General features: G+C 40.4%; 1 protein-coding gene and 1 long non-coding RNA gene across 7 annotated transcripts in view; one reads left to right on the top strand and one right to left on the bottom strand.

The window, feature by feature from the left end:
- The window catches only part of PPP1R21 (protein phosphatase 1 regulatory subunit 21), a 66828-nt gene that overhangs the window by 7902 nt on the left and 42074 nt on the right, over nt 1-16852 (top strand). For all 6 annotated transcript variants that reach the window (XR_006215708.1, XR_006215709.1, XR_006215710.1 and 3 more), the window contains exons 2-9: nt 1469-1537; nt 4766-4912; nt 6930-7031; nt 8383-8547; nt 8725-8783; nt 9787-9881; nt 13605-13657; nt 14151-14300. Coding sequence is in view for 2 of the 6 variants with exons in the window: in XM_042981344.1 (XP_042837278.1) it covers nt 1469-1537; nt 4766-4912; nt 6930-7031; nt 8383-8547; nt 8725-8783; nt 9787-9881; nt 13605-13657; nt 14151-14300 (840 nt within the window). In the remaining 4 variants the exon portion in view is untranslated. The remainder of the gene's footprint in view (nt 1-1468; nt 1538-4765; nt 4913-6929; nt 7032-8382; nt 8548-8724; nt 8784-9786; nt 9882-13604; nt 13658-14150; nt 14301-16852) is intronic.
- On the bottom strand, nt 2972-16084 carry LOC122237312. The gene is made up of 3 exons (XR_006215712.1): nt 15998-16084; nt 6871-6989; nt 2972-3739 (listed from the first exon to the last, which is right to left on the bottom strand). It is a non-coding gene; the product is annotated as an uncharacterized LOC122237312 (long non-coding RNA).

A 16852-nucleotide genomic window follows, 5' to 3' on the forward strand; every position in this document is an offset into this window, starting at 1 on the left:
TTTTTCTCAGAGAAAGTCTTCCATTGTCTCCCTACTGCACCGTTAGATTATTAGTCTGTAAACCTTTTGCTTTGGCTACATTGGACTTGTGTATATACCTACATGCTCAGCATTATCCTTGCTGAGAACTTTCTGTTTACTATAGAAGGAGATTTAGTCTTTTAAAACCCTGTAAGTGGTGGTTATATAGAGGTATACATAAGGAAAATTCATTTAGCTGCATAATTCTTGATTGGTTTGCTTTATTTAAAATACAGTTGGGGGCACCCAGGTGGCTCAGTCGGTTAAGTGCCTGACTTCAGCTCAGGTTATGATCTCATGATCTGTGCGTTCAAGCTCCACATTGAGTTGTGCTTACAGCTCAGAGCCTGGAGCCTGCCTCAGATTCTGTGTCTCCCTCTCTGTCTGCCCCTCCCCTGCTTGCACTCTGTCTCTCTCTCTCTCAAAAATAAACAAACATTAAAAAAATTAAAAAAAAATAAAACAGTTATACTTCAATTAAAAAAATAAAGCCCAAGTCCTACCTCTTCAGAGACTCCCCCAACTTCTCCTGCCTACTTCTTTTCTCATTTATATGTAGCTTTAGAAAATGGTAACCAATATTGTCTAATGGCATTATGATTCTGGAGTAAAAACTGCTGGGGTCTGAATCTCAGCATTGCTACTTAACTTCTCTGTACTTCAGTTTGCTCATCTGTAAAATGGGCATAATTATAGTACCTACTTCATAGGGTTGTAAGGATTAATGAAGTGATACATGTAAAGCATTTAGGACAGCGCCTGGTATATAATGAGCTTTCAGATGTTAGCTGCTATTACTGACTTCTGGATTGAGTCTGCTTCTTAGTTGCTTTCATATACTACCTTAGCTGATGCCTTATTGCAAGTGTACCATTCCCGAGGCTATTGTGGGTGATGATATTTGCATGACTAATATCAGGCACAGTATCCTGCTGGGCATGTTTAATGCCCTACACTTTGATTTTCTGTAGGGTTTTATAAGTAGTCCGAATGTATGTATTTTACAAATGAATGTGTGCCAGAGGTTCAAGGAAAATGGCATACACAGTACCTTGTTATTTATTGTATTACTTTCTATTAGTTTTAATATTAGTTTATTGTATTAGTACTTAGTTTATTGTGTTTGGTTTTTGTTTTTTTTTTTTTTAAAGAAGTGACTTGGTTTTATAGAAAGAACCATGTACTGGGTGGAAGTCAAGAGAACTGGATTTTAGTCTCGATTTTGCCACTGATTAGTATTACATCATTGGGCAGCTCAGCCTCTGTGCCTTATCTGAGGAAATGACAGAATGATGATATCTACTATCCTCTTCCGGGCAAATATTTCTATTTTCATATATATGTGGGAAGATAGTTACTCAGTGTAATGATCCTGTGAAGTAAGGGTAAATGATTTCCTTGCTATTGCTTTATATTAAAAATTAATTATTGCTTCCTCTGTTTTCAGCTTCGGGCTCAGAATCAGGTCCTGAAAAAAGGTGTTGTGGATGAACAAGCGAATTCTGCTGCTTTAAAGGTAAGAAACCTGTTTCATATTTGTACTGTGAGGGTAAGTCATTGTTGGGCGATACTCAATGCAAGGAATTCAGCTGGTTTTCTGGTAAGGTCTCAACAATGACACTGATTCACTAGGGATAGGAGAAGGTAATATAGTTTTTTGTATTTAACTTTCCTACTTGCTTAGGTAATGAACGTGATGCACTTTGATTTCCTTGCTGAAAAGTATACAAAAGTATCATTTGACTTTATCTCGTGCTTTCCCTTATACCTCATGGCCTCTCTTTAGCTAAATTTATCTGAATTAATGGGCCTTCTTATATGTCTTCATCACTAGATAGCACTCTGAGGGGGTCTGTGTCCTATTCACATTTATATGCCCAGCATTCAGCAGATGGTTGTCCCCTAATAAATGGATTTGAAAGTGTGAACCATTTAGTCCATTGATCTTGCTTTTGGGTTGAGGTATTTCATAGTAATAACCTCTGTAAATCAGGTTACTCTGAGTGATACATTTTATCATCAGCATCTTTGTTCACTGAGGGGAGAAATATAATAGGAGATGAAGGAATTTGTTTCTGCCTCATTCTAGTAGGCATGTCATAAATATTGCTTAGTGATATATATTTTTTAATTTTTTAATGTTTATTTTTGAGAGAGATAGGGAGACAGAGTGCGAGCAGGGGAGGGGCAGAGAGAGAGGGAGACACAGAATCTGAAGCAGGCTCCAGGCTCTGAGCTGTCATCACAGAGCCCGATATGGGCTTGAACCGCAGGATCATGACCTGAGCCAAAGTTGGATGCTCAACCAATTGAGCCACCCCGGGGCCCCTGATTAGTGATATTTTTAATTGATAAATTAATTCTAGAATATAGATTTCTTCATGGCCTGTTTCAGTTAAATATACTGTCTATGTTATTCTTCACTCTTTCCCTTGCCTGATTTTTAGACAAAAGGGATTAGGATTCCCTTTACTCTTATTTCTTCCTGGAGTAGCTTCCAACCAGTGACCTATCCTGGGTGGTTCCACGTGGGTAACCCAGAAATATGTACTTTTACTTATAGTGGTGGACCCTACCCTAGAGAATTCTGCCTTGAGAGTGCCCCGTCCTCAGGTGCTGTTGCACAGACTTGGCGCTGAGGCAGCTCAGAACACCGTACCCATACTTCCGAAGCTGTCTGCGCCCAAGCCAAGATTAGTAAGCATTAGCTTTATAGTTAGGATTTGTTAGTCAAGTTATTATTTTGCCTAAATCATTGAAGAAGTGGTCATTACCTCTCTTAAAGGTATTTGTTTATTTATTTATTTATTTATTTATTTTAGGTTTTTAAATTTATTTTGATCGAGAGAGGGAGAAGGAGAGAGAATTCCAAGCAGGGTGTGCCCATCAGTAAGAAGCCTGATGTGGGGCTCAGACTCATGAACCATGAGATCATGACCTGAGCTGAAGTAAGACACTTAAATGACTGAGCCACCCAGGCTGCCTCTCTCTTAATGATGTTTAAAACTGGGGAAGATATTTCCTGGAGTGTCTTAGTAGCCCACTCTGGCATATGACCGCATCCCGTTGCTGGTTGTTTGGTTAACTCTACGATGGTGGCAGTGGTGGCGACATTGGTGATGGTGACTATTGAACTCTTCACTGTGTAACAGGCATCGTGCCAAGCACATTACATCTGCTCTGTCAGTTAGTCTTCACACAACTCTGTGAAGGCAGATAACATTATCATCATCTCCCATTGCAGAAACTAGGGTGTACAGAGAGGTTGAAATAGCTGTCTTTTGAAATTGATGATTGGTTAATGGAGTTGAAGCATTAGTCAGAGGTGATTAATTGTAAGGATGTAAAGAAATAACTGTTTTACTATTCATTATAGTGGTCATTATAGTTATAGTAAGAATGGCAATTTGCTTGTTTGCTCAATGGGAATATTAGGATGTCTTCTGTTACAGCAGGCTTTTGATAATATTGGGTTTGCCTCTTCAGTGAGTTGTTAGATACTGTCAGCATTCCTTGATTTGGATTTCTTTAATTTGAAATATATGATAATTTGGATATGGGCAGGTCTATGTTTACCATTAAACTGCAAGCAAAAATTAAGGGCTTACTGAGTAAGGGGCGCTTGGCTGGATCAGTTAGTAGAGCATACATACAGTCAGGAGTTCCATATCGTGATCATAGGGTCATGAGTTTGAGCCCCACGTGGAGCATAGTTTACCTAAAAAAATAATTAAGGGCTTACTAACAATCAATAGAAAAGAAAAATTGTTTCTCTACTTAATGGAAACATTATTCTATCGCTCTGGCTGCTCTCAACATGCAAATAATGTCAGTAGGTTGCAGATACCAGACTTTGGTTTCTAGGTTTCTGTTGCAGTATACTTATATTAGTTTATCATTGAGCTTGACCTCATCTTAGCATTGCAGTGGTTTTTCAGTGAAAGTAATAAACCTACACATCTTGAAATATGCAGTAGTATTTGGTCATCTGTGTTCGATAACCAGTGAACACAAAGTTGTCAGAATGTCATAAGTAAAGTTACTGAGAATAATATTTTTTTTAAAAATAGAGTGAAGCTAAGTATTTCCCTAGCTTTCCATTTTCTTACCCCATTATAGTATAAACAGTTCAGAATGGGCAGCGAAATATATGTTGTTTAAAATATAGATTTTGTTTCTATTTTCACTTAAAACTTTAAAGTAATTGATGTAGGGCAAACGGCATCTAAAAATATTCTCATGTTAGGATAATACTGATTTTTGACCTGAGAAATCACAGTGTCTTGGAAAGACTTCATTTTGGCTGACTTAAATTCAGGGCGGATTTATGGGGGAAAAAATGAATGCAAATAAATTTGCTTCCCATTCTTACTGAAGGGCGTCATCAGTGAGTATGAAGTTCTCTCTCACATTTCAAGTTTATAAAATTGTAGCCTCAGGCTTTGTGCCTCCTCACTGCCAGACACATACGCAACAACATTATGGAACAACATACAGTTGTAGGTATTTTACTTTAAGTTGATGACTGTCTGTTACTTCAATATATATGCTTTATTTTTATTTTTATTTTTAAATTTACTCGGTTTGGCCAAATAGCTGAAAACATGGAACTGGCATGATAAACATACAATGTGAATTCCCTACAGCAAGAGGTTTTAATATTTTAGTGAAACAAAAATAATTTCATTATCTCTAAACCTTAAGGTGAAATTGTAAGGAATGGTCTGTTTTCACTTGGATGTAGGAACAACTGAAAATGAAGGATCAGTCATTGAGAAAACTGCAGCAAGAAATGGACAGTTTGACATTTCGAAATCTGCAGCTTGCCAAGAGGGTAGAACTACTTCAAGATGAATTGGCTGTAAGTGAACCCCGAGGCAAGAAAAACAAGGTAGGTCAAATACAAGCAAGTTAGTGAGACCTTGTCTGCGAGGTACAGACATCTACAGGCCATCTGGGTTTTAACAGAACACCTCATCTCCACATTCCCTAATTTTCCATTATTATGGCTGGATGTCGGGTCAAGGAAGCAGACATTTGCTATTTGTATATATATTTATGTATATACTGGTCAAATTTACTGCTTTCAGTTACACTAAGTCGCTATTAACTCAAGGTAGGGCAAATCAAATGTGAGACTGTGTTAAAGTGTAACAGCTCATGTGAAAGTAGCAGTCGAAATACTCATTCCTTATGCTTGAAAGTTTGCTGCAGATATTTCTTAGTATTTATTCTTAGGAGGCCAATTTAGGATTCTTGTGTGGCCATGTAAAAGTAAACTTTTTCCATTATGGTTTGTATAGTGAGACAAGATCCTCATTGCCATGAGATGGGTGGTCTGGTACTTTGGAGCACTCTGCGACTAAGAAGTTGCATTTTTTTTGAAGGGTTGGGGCTAGTGATTGAATCTTTAAGTCTTGTGTGTATGTAGAGTGGCACCTGGCAAACGTATGGCTTGAGGCAGTAAGAGTAGAAGGATGGGAGGGAAGAAGAAGGCACATAGCAACTCTGAAGCAGTGTGGTGTGGAGGGAAGGGCACAGGCTTTGGAGTTAAGCCCATGCTTGAATTCTTCATCTGTCATTTTAGTCTTGCAACCTCAGTTTTCTTATCAGCAAAATGAGGATGATACTCTCAGGTTTGTTGAGTAGTAAATGGGATTCTGTAAAGGTGGCTGGAACTGTTTTTGCCATATGATAGGCAATCAACAGAATTATACGTTAGTACCTTTCCATACACATTTCCTCTACATGAAAGAATTCTCTAGAGTGGTAATTTTCAAATAAATGGAGAACAGAGAGAGTGAAAGCAGGTATCTATTAGAATCACTTGGGAAATTTTGTCAAAATACGCATGCTCTGGAGATTCCTTGGGGAAGGAACAACCATATGTTGGTTGTTCAAACAGCCTCCCCAGGTTGGCGAGATCCCCTCCCATGGATGTTTTCTCAGAGGTTTGGGTGTAACAATTCTGAATTAATGTTAATTAAAGCTTTCCAACTTGGGAAGCATTGTGACCCAGAATATGTCATTCGGCAGTCTTGCTTTGTGCAGCTCTTGTGTCCCAACATAATGGATATTTAATGTTTTATTTTTAATAAAGCTACTCCATTTTCAAAGGGCTTTCCAGTCATTGGCTCACATTGGATCAGTAAGTAACTTCATTTTAAGTGAGGAGTGAGGGCACAAGAAAGGCAGAGAAGGGTGGTGACTGATGTCTGAACACAGTTTCATTGTTAGGCTATCCCTGGAATAGTCTCAGCTCTTGTATTCCATGAAAACAAATGTTCATTATTGGCTTTCTTAAATAGTGCTATTCTTCTATGTAGAAAAAGTTAATATTAGTTAAAAAGGGAAAGGAAGGTGTTTTTGAGCTTTTTCCCTCCGTTTATTTATAATAGCTTTATTTTATATGGTTGTATATTTTTTTAAAAATCAGATATTTATGTGAAATTTTGTGTGAATTTGTCCTTGTGAATGCTGATTTATTACAATTTCTTAAAGGAGTTTAACAACTCAGACTCATGGAATTGTTAAAACTGTCATTTCCCAAACCAAAAGATCAACTCGAAATGATGTTTTGTAGCATGTTTTTATTGCTAGCTTTCTGGGCCTGCTATGTCTCCCAATAGAACCACTCCCGGACTGATCTGCAAAGAATAGTGAACCTTATCTGTTCTTTATTCCCTTTATCTCCTTTTTAAGCTCTTCTGCTTGTTTCAATATTTGCAGTTCCTACTTGTGTCAAATAGGAAAAGTTAAGTGATGGATTGTATACCTTTTGCAGGATTGTTTGAGAATGGTGCACACATAGAAGAGACAGGCTACTAAGGTGATAGAGAATCTGTGTACCTTAGGATGTTTCCCTAAAGGATGAAAGTTATGTGGACATAATTTATTCTTTCCATCAGAAAAGTGGAGAATCTTCTTCTCAGTTGAGTCAAGAGCAGAAGAGCGTCTTTGATGAAGATCTACAAAAGAAGATAGAAGAGAATGAACGGTTACATATACAAGTGAGAAAATCTTTCTGTTTTTCCAATGACTTAAAGATGGGTCGTATGATGGGGCGCCTGGTTGGCTCAGTCGGTTGAGCATCTGACTTTGGCTCAGGTCATGATCTCATGGCCTGTGGGTTCGAGCCCCGCGTCTGGTTCTGCGCTGACAGCTCGGAGCCTGGGGCCTGCCTCGGATTCTGCATCTCCCTCTCTCTCTGCCCCTCCCTTACTCGCACCCTGTCTCTCTCTCTCTCTCTCTCTCTCTCTCTCTCTCTCTCTCTCAAAATAAACATAATTAAAAAGATGGCTCATATGATCTGGAATGTGGAAAAACCAATGCAGGACAGCACAGAGTGTTTTGTGTATGTATTTTAATGTCTCCTGTGGTTGTTATGTATATATGTCACTGTCATTCATTCGCTTCTTAAATCTCTTTCATATCTTAATCTGATGTGTGCTTTGAAGTACGCATTTATTTAAAGGACAGCAGAATAACTTTATAACTTAACAGTACAGTACTAAGCACTGTTCATTTTAGCTAGAAAATGATGAGATGGATCATTTAGATGAGGGCTTATCAAAAAGAAGTGTTTGTGTTTTAAGTTACTACCATTTAGTTGGTTTGTATCTGTTCACCTGTTGGTCTGTAAGGTCTGTTAGGGTACACACCATGTCATTTTTTTATGCCTTTCCCCAGGACAGGGTCTCTCTCTGTCATGGCAGGCACTCATATATTTATGGAATGTTGAATAATCAGTGTTTGCCTCCCAACATACAGCATATTTTAAGAGTCATACTGTAATATATCCAGCTGTGCCTCCTGAATTTTTTGTGAAATGGTGAGCGTAGTGAAATGGTGGAAAATAAATATGTGTATATTGCACTCTTTTTGCGAATGTTAACAAAATGAGCTTTTGATCTTATTAAGGAAAGGAGTTTAACACTGTTTTAGGAATAGCAACTATTTGAATTTGGATTTTTTAATTGTGGAAGTTAGCATAGCAGAAAAGTTATACCCTGGTCAGTTGAATTCTCTCTGTGTGCCAGAAGTTGTTTGAAAGAAATCCGTGAGATTGAGAGGGAGGAGGTATAGGCTTTGGCATGGATCTCCTGTGTTCACATCTCGTTTCTACATTTGACAAGTTATGTAGACCCTTGAAGTCTTGGTTTCCGCAAGTGTAAAGGAGAGATAACAGCACTACCTCTGACCTACTGTGAGGATCTTGTGAGATCATGCCGTGCGGGTTTTGCATAGTGAGCATATGCAACGGGTGGAAATTGCTCAATGAATAGTCACTGCTGTTATTTTCCTCTTCATTTGTACATATTAGGATATCGTGAAAAGATAAAAATGATCTTTTCTGTTCAGTTTTTTGAAGCTGATGAGCAGCACAAGCATGTGGAAGCAGAGCTGAGGAGTCGACTGGCCACCCTGGAGATGGAGGCGGCCCAGCACCAAGCTGTGGTTGATGGCCTGACGCGGAAGTACATGGAAACGATCGAGAAACTGCAGAATGACAAGGCCAAACTAGAAGTAAGCCCCACTGTTGGTGAGAGCACATTAAGAGATAGTCAAGACTCTTGTAAATCTGTGCACTTGACGGAACGCAGAGTTAGTCATTCAAGGGGAGGCGCTTGCCTGCAGTGTCCCCTAAGTGTGCTCTCATCTATAGCCTGAGCCATCTGCTTTTCTTTTTCTTCTAAAATTCAGGTAAAATCTCAGACTCTAGAAAAGGAGGCCAAGGAATGTCGGCTTCGAACAGAAGAATGGTATGTGGAAACGTGAATTCCAAGGGGCCCTGAAGTAAGAATCAGAAGACCTGAGTTTTGGTTTAGCAACTCTTCTCTCTCAATTTTCTCACATTTGAAGTGAGCTGGGAATAGGCCATCTCCGGGGTCCTCCTCAGTTCTGTTCTCTCCGGGGCCTTATGCACTCTCGGTGGAGTGGCTTGTGCGTTAGTCCTCAGCCTGTGCAGATGTTTGCTGCCGTGGCCGATCGCGTTCTGGGGCTCCTGTACTGAGGACTGGGTGCTTTCTGTTTCAGACTGCACTGAAGAGAGAGCCTTCTGATAACCCCAGGGAGGAAAACTGACTCCTTATCACTATGCCAACCTTTTAATGGTACATTTTGAATAAAAGAGAGGTTATATGATCTAATTTGGAGATACCTAAATCTTAAAATTTGATGAAGTGATGGGTGGTAAAAGCATACTCCAGTATTTATTTGATGAATGACATAATATTTTAGGTTTTTACAGAATCCGTCAACGTGTATTTCTTCAATTTAGTTGCATTGGTGGAATTATATGCATGGTTTAGATGTATACCTATACTCATAATTGAATCAAAACCAGAGAAATTATCAGATTTTGAGCCCAAGGGGAAGACGAATCTGATAGAATACTTAAAAAAGAACTTTACTGTAATACTTGAACAAACATTTGTGTGCCATAAAGAGAAAATTTGTGATTTTGAAATGGCTCTAAGATTACTTTGCACTTGGGGAAATAAACTGTTAAGATTGTATTAGATACTGGGACTGTGATAAATTCTGACAGTCTTCAACGTCATTCAACAGAAGTCTCAAGAGCTTCAGAATTGAGGCTTAGTGTTTTTCTTATCTTCATCTTTTAATAACTGTCTACCACCAAGCATTTCCCAGTGTCAGGCACAATTCTCTGAAAGCCTGATACCAGCTGTTGTGGTAACAAGGAAGTGAGGATCCACTGTCTGACTGACAATAATGTGGTTTTGTATTTTTTTTTTCTTTCAGTCAATTACAGTTAAAGAACCTTCATGAAGATTTGTCAGGTAGATTAGAGGAGTCCTTATCAATCATCAGTGAAAAAGTACCTTTTAATGATACAAGTAGGTATTAATGTACAGTTATTCTTTATGTGCAACTTTGAACCTGTCTATGGTAATGAACTAATTAAAATCATTTTTAATCTATGTGGCAAAAAACTTCATTGGCTCAACACAAGATTGCTTTCTTTTTGTTTTTTTTGATCAGCTTTGGCCCTCATGTTTCATAGGGAGACTGACTCCAAAGTTGGCCTTCTTGGAAAAACCTCAAATCCACATTTTTTAATTGCACATATTTAGCATATCCCAAGGTAAAAACCATCCTGCACATAAAATACCTGAAAATTTGTATAAGAAAAGTTGCTCATGGTGGGGGGAGTGGGGGAAGGGCAGTGGGTGATGGATCTTCTCAGCCTCGTATCTCCTGCTCAGTGATACAGAGCTGAGTTGAGTAAGTCCTGCTTCCTCTTCATCCTGAGAATGGTCTGGTAATTTACATAGTCATATCAAGAAAAATAACTTTTTTAAAAAAAGAAAATCAACTTACATGTATAATAGGTACCAATTTTGTAACATTTAGATAATTAAATCAGAACCTTGAAAACAAAGAATATATTTTATTTAATTGCTTGGAATTTTGAAGCCTATATTCAATTAAGTACAGATTTCCCTTCTTACAATTACATGATTGAAATTTTTTACTTCCCCTAAATTTTTCTTCTGGAAGAACTAAGAAAAGAGGAAACAAAAGACACCAAAAAACCCCAGCAGTTTGATCTAACACTAAAATCAGCATATGTCATTATTATATCAGAACCTAAGGTCCTCTGAAAACAACACCTGTTTCTAGTTTCTACATTAATGTGAATAGTGCTAGCATACTTTGATCCCCTAGACTTGAAATCTTGGTATTTCATTTTCCCTTTAATCCTTGTATCAATTTGTCATCAGGTTCTAATAATTTCCTTCTGGATCTCTTTTTTAAAATTTTTCCCTTTCCAATACTAGTTGTCACCCTACCTACTTTAGATCCTTACCATGTCACTGTGGATTACTTCTTTGAGTTCTGAAATATTTAGAGATCATTTGCTGAGTGCCTAGGTGGGTAGGGAGCACAAGGGATACAAAAATCTCTAAGAAATCTCAGGGTACCCTGAAGGAACTTGTAGTTCAGAAGGGGAGAGAATAATGTATAGAAATGTCTAGAAATGTATAAAAAAGACTCTTGGGGTTTCAGAGGAAGGACAGATTACTGCTGGAGGGTTGTTTGGGGAAGTCTTTTGGAGGAAGTGTGCTTTGAACTGGGCCTGAGTAGGTTTTTTTGGGCTGAGATGCAGGAGAACCAGCCAGGGGATTGAGTGGAGTGTAGTATGTGGGACAAAAGGTGCCATCACAGTCTGATGAGCAGTAATTAGTTAAGTGTGACTGGGAGGTGGGGGCAGTGACGGGTGAGTTCTGAAAGGCTGAGAGGGGCTGGACCCAAGGAGTTGGGACGTAATTCACGAGACAGTGGAGGTGTTTAAGCTTTTGAATGTCACGATGAGATCTGTGGTCTCACAGAGTTGGTCTGCCAAGGGTGTAGACTGCCCTGGAATGGGCAAGGGGCCAAGACTACCGTGATGCTAGTCTTGGTGTCCTGTTATGGAGGCTGGGGCCTGAGTTGTCAGGGCGATAGATGCAGGCAGGCAGAGGAGTGTGAAGAAGCAGTGTGGGGGAAAGATGTGGCACTGTTGACAGAAATCAAAGAGGCAGGTGAGAGGCAGGTTTATGGAGGAGAGGGGTGGCGAGCTTAACTTTGTTGTTTAATATTCTGGCGGATCAGAGTACGTCTAGCTGTCTATTGGTGTATGCATTTCTAATAAAAGCCCAGACCTCGGAGAGAGACTGAAGTTGACCCTGGGGGGATGAATGGGCTTTGAGAATGTTGGGAATGAGGGGTATAAAGTGCAGAGAGGCCCGTGTAGTACCCTTGAAGAGCTGTGATCAGGAAGGAGAGAGGCTGGAGTGGAGATGATGGCGAACTGGGGAAATGGGGTGCCATGGGAGGTGGGGAAGGGAGTGTTCAGCCTGGTGGTGCTGGGCAGCAGTTCTAAGTTGTAGCATTCCTGCAGGGAGCTCAGAGAGGGTGATGGACAGTAAAGGTAGGGAGCTCAGAGAGGGTGATGGACAGTAAAGGCAGGGAGCTCAGAGAGGGTGATGGACAATAAAGGCAGGGAGCTCAGAGAGGGTGATGGACAGTAAAGGCAGCTGCTTTGGTGACTTGGAGAAGAATGTTTTTACACAGAATAGAGGTGGATACCTGATGGCCGGCAGAGGGTTAGAGGTGCATGGGTGCTGAGGAAATAGGCAGACATGAGGAAGACATGCTGTTCTTTGAGCAGGGGGAATGAAGGAGATGGAAAAGGTTGGGAGTAAAAGAGAAGGCGTTGTATGCAGGGGATGCGTAAGGGCAGAGGACTCAGTATGATAGAGGTAAAGGGGAACAAGTTACTATGGTGATAGAGTTTAAAAAGCTGCAACAAATGCTTTTTTTGAAGGTAATTTTGAAGAAGTAGGGAGGAGAGGGGGTGGTTGATGGACTAGGCCGTGAGGAGTCAGAAGGAGCTATTGCTGGGGACCCAGGGGGAGGGTTGGCTGAGGACAGGATATGTGATGCCATGGACTCTGAGGTGGAGGGTAGGGAACATAGGAACCCTTTGGTCTTCGGCCCTGGTCTTCCTGGTGTTGTAGGGGGAGGCTACCCCATCCGTGGGGCAGAGGATGAGACAGGGAATGGTGTTTGAGGCTTAAAATGGAAAAGGCTTGGAACAGGTGCCTTGGGAAGGGACCCAGCAATGAAGTCATGGATTGCAGAGTATCACTGAGGCCCCCTTAAGTTTGGTAAATTAGGTTGTCATGGACCCTGATCTCCTTTCATGTTAGCAAGAGCAGTGTTGGAAATGATGGGCCAGGCTGGGAGGGAAAACAGGCAAGGCCCCCAAGAGAACTGATAGGAAAATAGTCCAGTTGTGGATGGGAGACCAAGCCCTTGGTGGAAATGGGGCTGTAAGAGAGAACTGGATGAAAGCGGCATAGGGACTTTCTGAGTTGGATTTGGACACCAGATCTTTCTGATTAAGGACCAGGCAGAGGAGGGAGGGTTTGAGTGGCTGTAGAGATTCATAGGGATGGAGGCGGGGATTGAAGTGTGAAGCCAGGTGAAGCTAACAGGTTGATAACAGAGTCTGGGATAGAGACAACGACTGTGAGAAAGATGAGGAGACCAACCCAGAGAAGTTAGCATTGAGTTGTTGGGATCAGCAGTAGCAGACCGTGGTAGACTGTCAAATATTGTACTGTCATGAAAACAGTGATATTTTTGGATGATTGGTGTGGCAGCTGTGTGCAGGGTTATTTTAGAAAGGAGCATGACTGAAGATAGCAAGAACATCATGGGCCTAAGTAATCTTGATAGGCCTCAAGTTTTGGAAATATTTCTTAGAAACAGAAACTCAGGGTTTATCTTACAGTTAAAAAAATTTGGGGGTGCTTGGCTGGATAGAGCATATGTCTTTTGATCTCAGGGTCATGAGTTCACACCCCACGTTAGGCATACTTAAAAAAGATCAAAAGTTTTACTTTATCTAAGAAACAACTGATTCCATATAAACTCCATTATTCTCTTACACTATGATCATTTACAATTCTTATGTAAAGCTGATTCTGCTGCAGAGCATTTATTTTTCAGTTATGCAGCTTCTTTGTAAATGTAAAATGAATTAACATGCATCCATTTTTGTTTTGTAGAATATAGTCAGTATAACGCTCTGAACGTTCCACTCCACAATAGGAGACATCAGGTAATGATGATGTTTTTATTTTCAGCGATGTGTATGTCAGACTTTTCAGAAACAAGAATTTATCGGTTTGGGCCTCTGTTTAGTGCACTAAAAACCATGTGTTTAACTTTTGCTTCACTTTGTCATACATTTCTAAAAAATTGCATAATCTGCTGTTCATTGAATTCATAAATAATACAGATTTTTGTTCTCTCTCATCTGATAACTTTAGAATGGAATTATGGGATGCAATAATTTTGTGAGTCCTACTTTTCTTCTAGGTTGGTGGACTTGTGCTTATATGGTCTAGGTTAAGTGGAAGAGGTCTATTTTCTAAAACTGGTGGCATTCTAATTTACTTAGGAGGGAATATTAAAATCCAAGTGGGAGCAAATAAATTTAAATTAAGGAATAATTATACTAGAATTTAAGTGTTTTCTCTAAAAGGGGACTTACTAAAGTTGTTTGAGAATAGTAATTGGAGAGTTGACTTTATAAACTTTCCATTTAAAAGCTGAAGATGCGGGACATTGCTGGGCAGGCCCTGGCTTTTGTTCAAGATCTTGTGACGGCTCTACTGAACTTTCACACCTATACAGAACAGAGGATTCAGATTTTTCCTATTGATTCTGCCATTGACACTATATCTCCGTTGAATCAGAAGGTAAAGTTAATTCAGGATACCTTTCTTTGCCCTGAACAAGTAGGAGGACACGTTATCTTTTCAGACCACTACTGTGCATCAGCCAACTACCATGGAGGACATGGAAGAAAACTGTAAGTCACGGTCTTTACCCTCAAGATAAAATATGGCAAACATGGAGATTCTTAAGAAATTAAATAGTAGGGGGAAGTGTGGGTGGTAAGATCAGTAAGTGAAGTGAGGTCATCAAGGAGGGAAGATTGCTGTTGGTGGTAGTGTCTGGGAAAGCTTCTTTGGCGGTTTGAATGGGCTTTGAAAAATGAGCGGGAATTGAATAGAAGGAGAGAAATAGGATGGGTGTTTTTTCCTCCAGAAGAGGATATAAGACATGAGCAAAGTCATGGAGTTAGAAGGCATAATGAAGTGTGTGTGGGGGGGTGGGGCGGAGGGAAGGGAGCAGTGAACAATCTGTTTTGGCAAGAGTGTCAAGTCTTTTAAGTGGAGGAATGGGAGGTCAGGTTGCACAGAAAAAAAACATGGCTCCAGACTCTAGAAGGCCCCTGGGCAGGCCAAGGCCCAGACTTTTTGCGTCGTATGTAGGATGGAGGACTTCAGTAGTTTTTTGACCGGGATGTGGCATAAAGAAAAGTGCATTTTATTGTTGGAAAAGTTAATTTGCTGGCATTTTTCTCTTTCCTTGTTTATACTCCCTGTGTAACTTTCTTCATTGGATATGTTTAAATTAAAGAAAAAAAAATTTTTTTAACGTTTATTTATTTTTGAGAGAGACTGAGACAGAGCGTGAGTGGGGCAGGGGCAGAGAGAGAGAGAGAGAGAGAGAGAGAGAGAGACAGAATCGGAAGAAGGCTCCAGACTCTGAGTTGTCAGCACAGAGCCTGATGTGGGGCTCAAACCCACGAACAGCAAGATCATGACCCGAGCCGAAGTCGGACGCTTAACCGACTGACCGCCCAGGTGCCCCTGGATATGTTTAAAAGCAAAAAAATATGTGTGGTATAGTTGACCCTTCTTGCTGGGGTATGGAGTGGGGGTGAGACTGCTTCTCTGCTTGATTTTTGGGGTATGTTCAGAGTGTGTGAAGTTTAAACAAGGAGTAAGAAGAGGGCTAAGTGTTGTTCCCTTCAGTCCTTTTTTTGGGGCCTGGCAGATTTTGTTCCTTCCTTTCCTTTTTTCTCCCCAGCTGGTTCTTTTTTTTTTTTTTTTTAATGCTTATTTATTTTGAGAAAGAGAGAGAAAATCCCAAGTAGTCTCCATGCTGTCAGCACAGAGCCTGCCACAGGGCTCAAACTCACAAACCATCAGATCATGGCCTGAGCAAATTTAAGAATTAGATGCATAACCACTTAACGAACTGAGCTACCCAAGCCTTCCCACCCCTCCCCGATTCCCTGCCCATCTAGTTCTAATGAAAGGATTTACGATAGTTTGCAGGACCACCTTTTACTGAAAAGGAAAAATAAATAGTGAGTGTATTAGTTAGGTATTGCTGTGTAATAAATTACACTAAAACTTAGTCATTTAAAACTACAAACATTTATTATCTCACACACTTTCTGTGGGTAAGGAATCAGGAGAAAATTAGCCTGGTGGGCTTTGGCTTATGATCTTTCATGAGGTCAGTCAAGAGTCAGCTGAGGCTGTATTCATCTAGAAACTTGCCTGGGGTGGGGGATTTGCTTCCCAGGTGGCTCACTCACCTGGCTGGTGAGTTAGTGCTGGTTGTTGGCGGGAAGCCTTGGTTCCTCAATGAGAACACCTCTCCACAGGGCTGCTTGAGTGTCTTTAGGACATAGCAGTTAACTTCCCCTAGAATGAGGGATCCAAGAGAGAGCAAAGTGGAAGCCACAATGCCTATTGTGACTTAGTGTGGGTACTGAGTATCATCACTTCTACCATATCATTTTGGTCACACAGACCAACCCTGAAACAATGTGCTAAGTAGGGCACTACACAAAGCCAAGAATGGCCAAGGCCCGGATCAGTGGGGCTAGCTTGAAGGCTGGCTCCCACAGGGAGGAAATTGAGGGATTTTGCTGTAGATGTGTGCTCTTAAGTGCCCCATAATGTGGTATTCTGAAATGAATCTGCCCCTCTTCCTACTTGGCTGATTCTTCTTCCTAGCTTGTTTTTCTGTACCATGCAGTGTTTCCAGGGATTGAATAATGTTTATGTCCATGGATCCTGTAAGTACCTATTAGTGTAGCAAAAGCCTGGATTCTGAAGCCAGACTACTGGGGTCCCAGCCCAGTTCTGCCACTTTCTGTTTTCTCTTGGGCAATTTATTTAACCTCTCTGTGCTTCATTTTCCTGATCTTTAAAACTGAGGATAGAGTACATACCTCATAGGTATATATGTTTGAGGATTAAGTGGATAATACGTGCAGAGTACTAAGAATAGTGCCTGGGACGTAGTATGCACTCACTAATGGTTAGTTCTTGTTATCATTATGTCTTACACATAGGAAGCCCTCAGGAGATGCTTGATTTTCATCAGTTTTGATCTGACGCCATATATCTACTGAAGTTCATAAAGAATTAAACTTTGGGTCTTT

The sequence above is a fragment of the Panthera tigris genome, chromosome A3 (assembly GCF_018350195.1).
Source record: "Panthera tigris isolate Pti1 chromosome A3, P.tigris_Pti1_mat1.1, whole genome shotgun sequence".
Classification (NCBI taxonomy): Eukaryota; Metazoa; Chordata; class Mammalia; order Carnivora; family Felidae; genus Panthera; species Panthera tigris.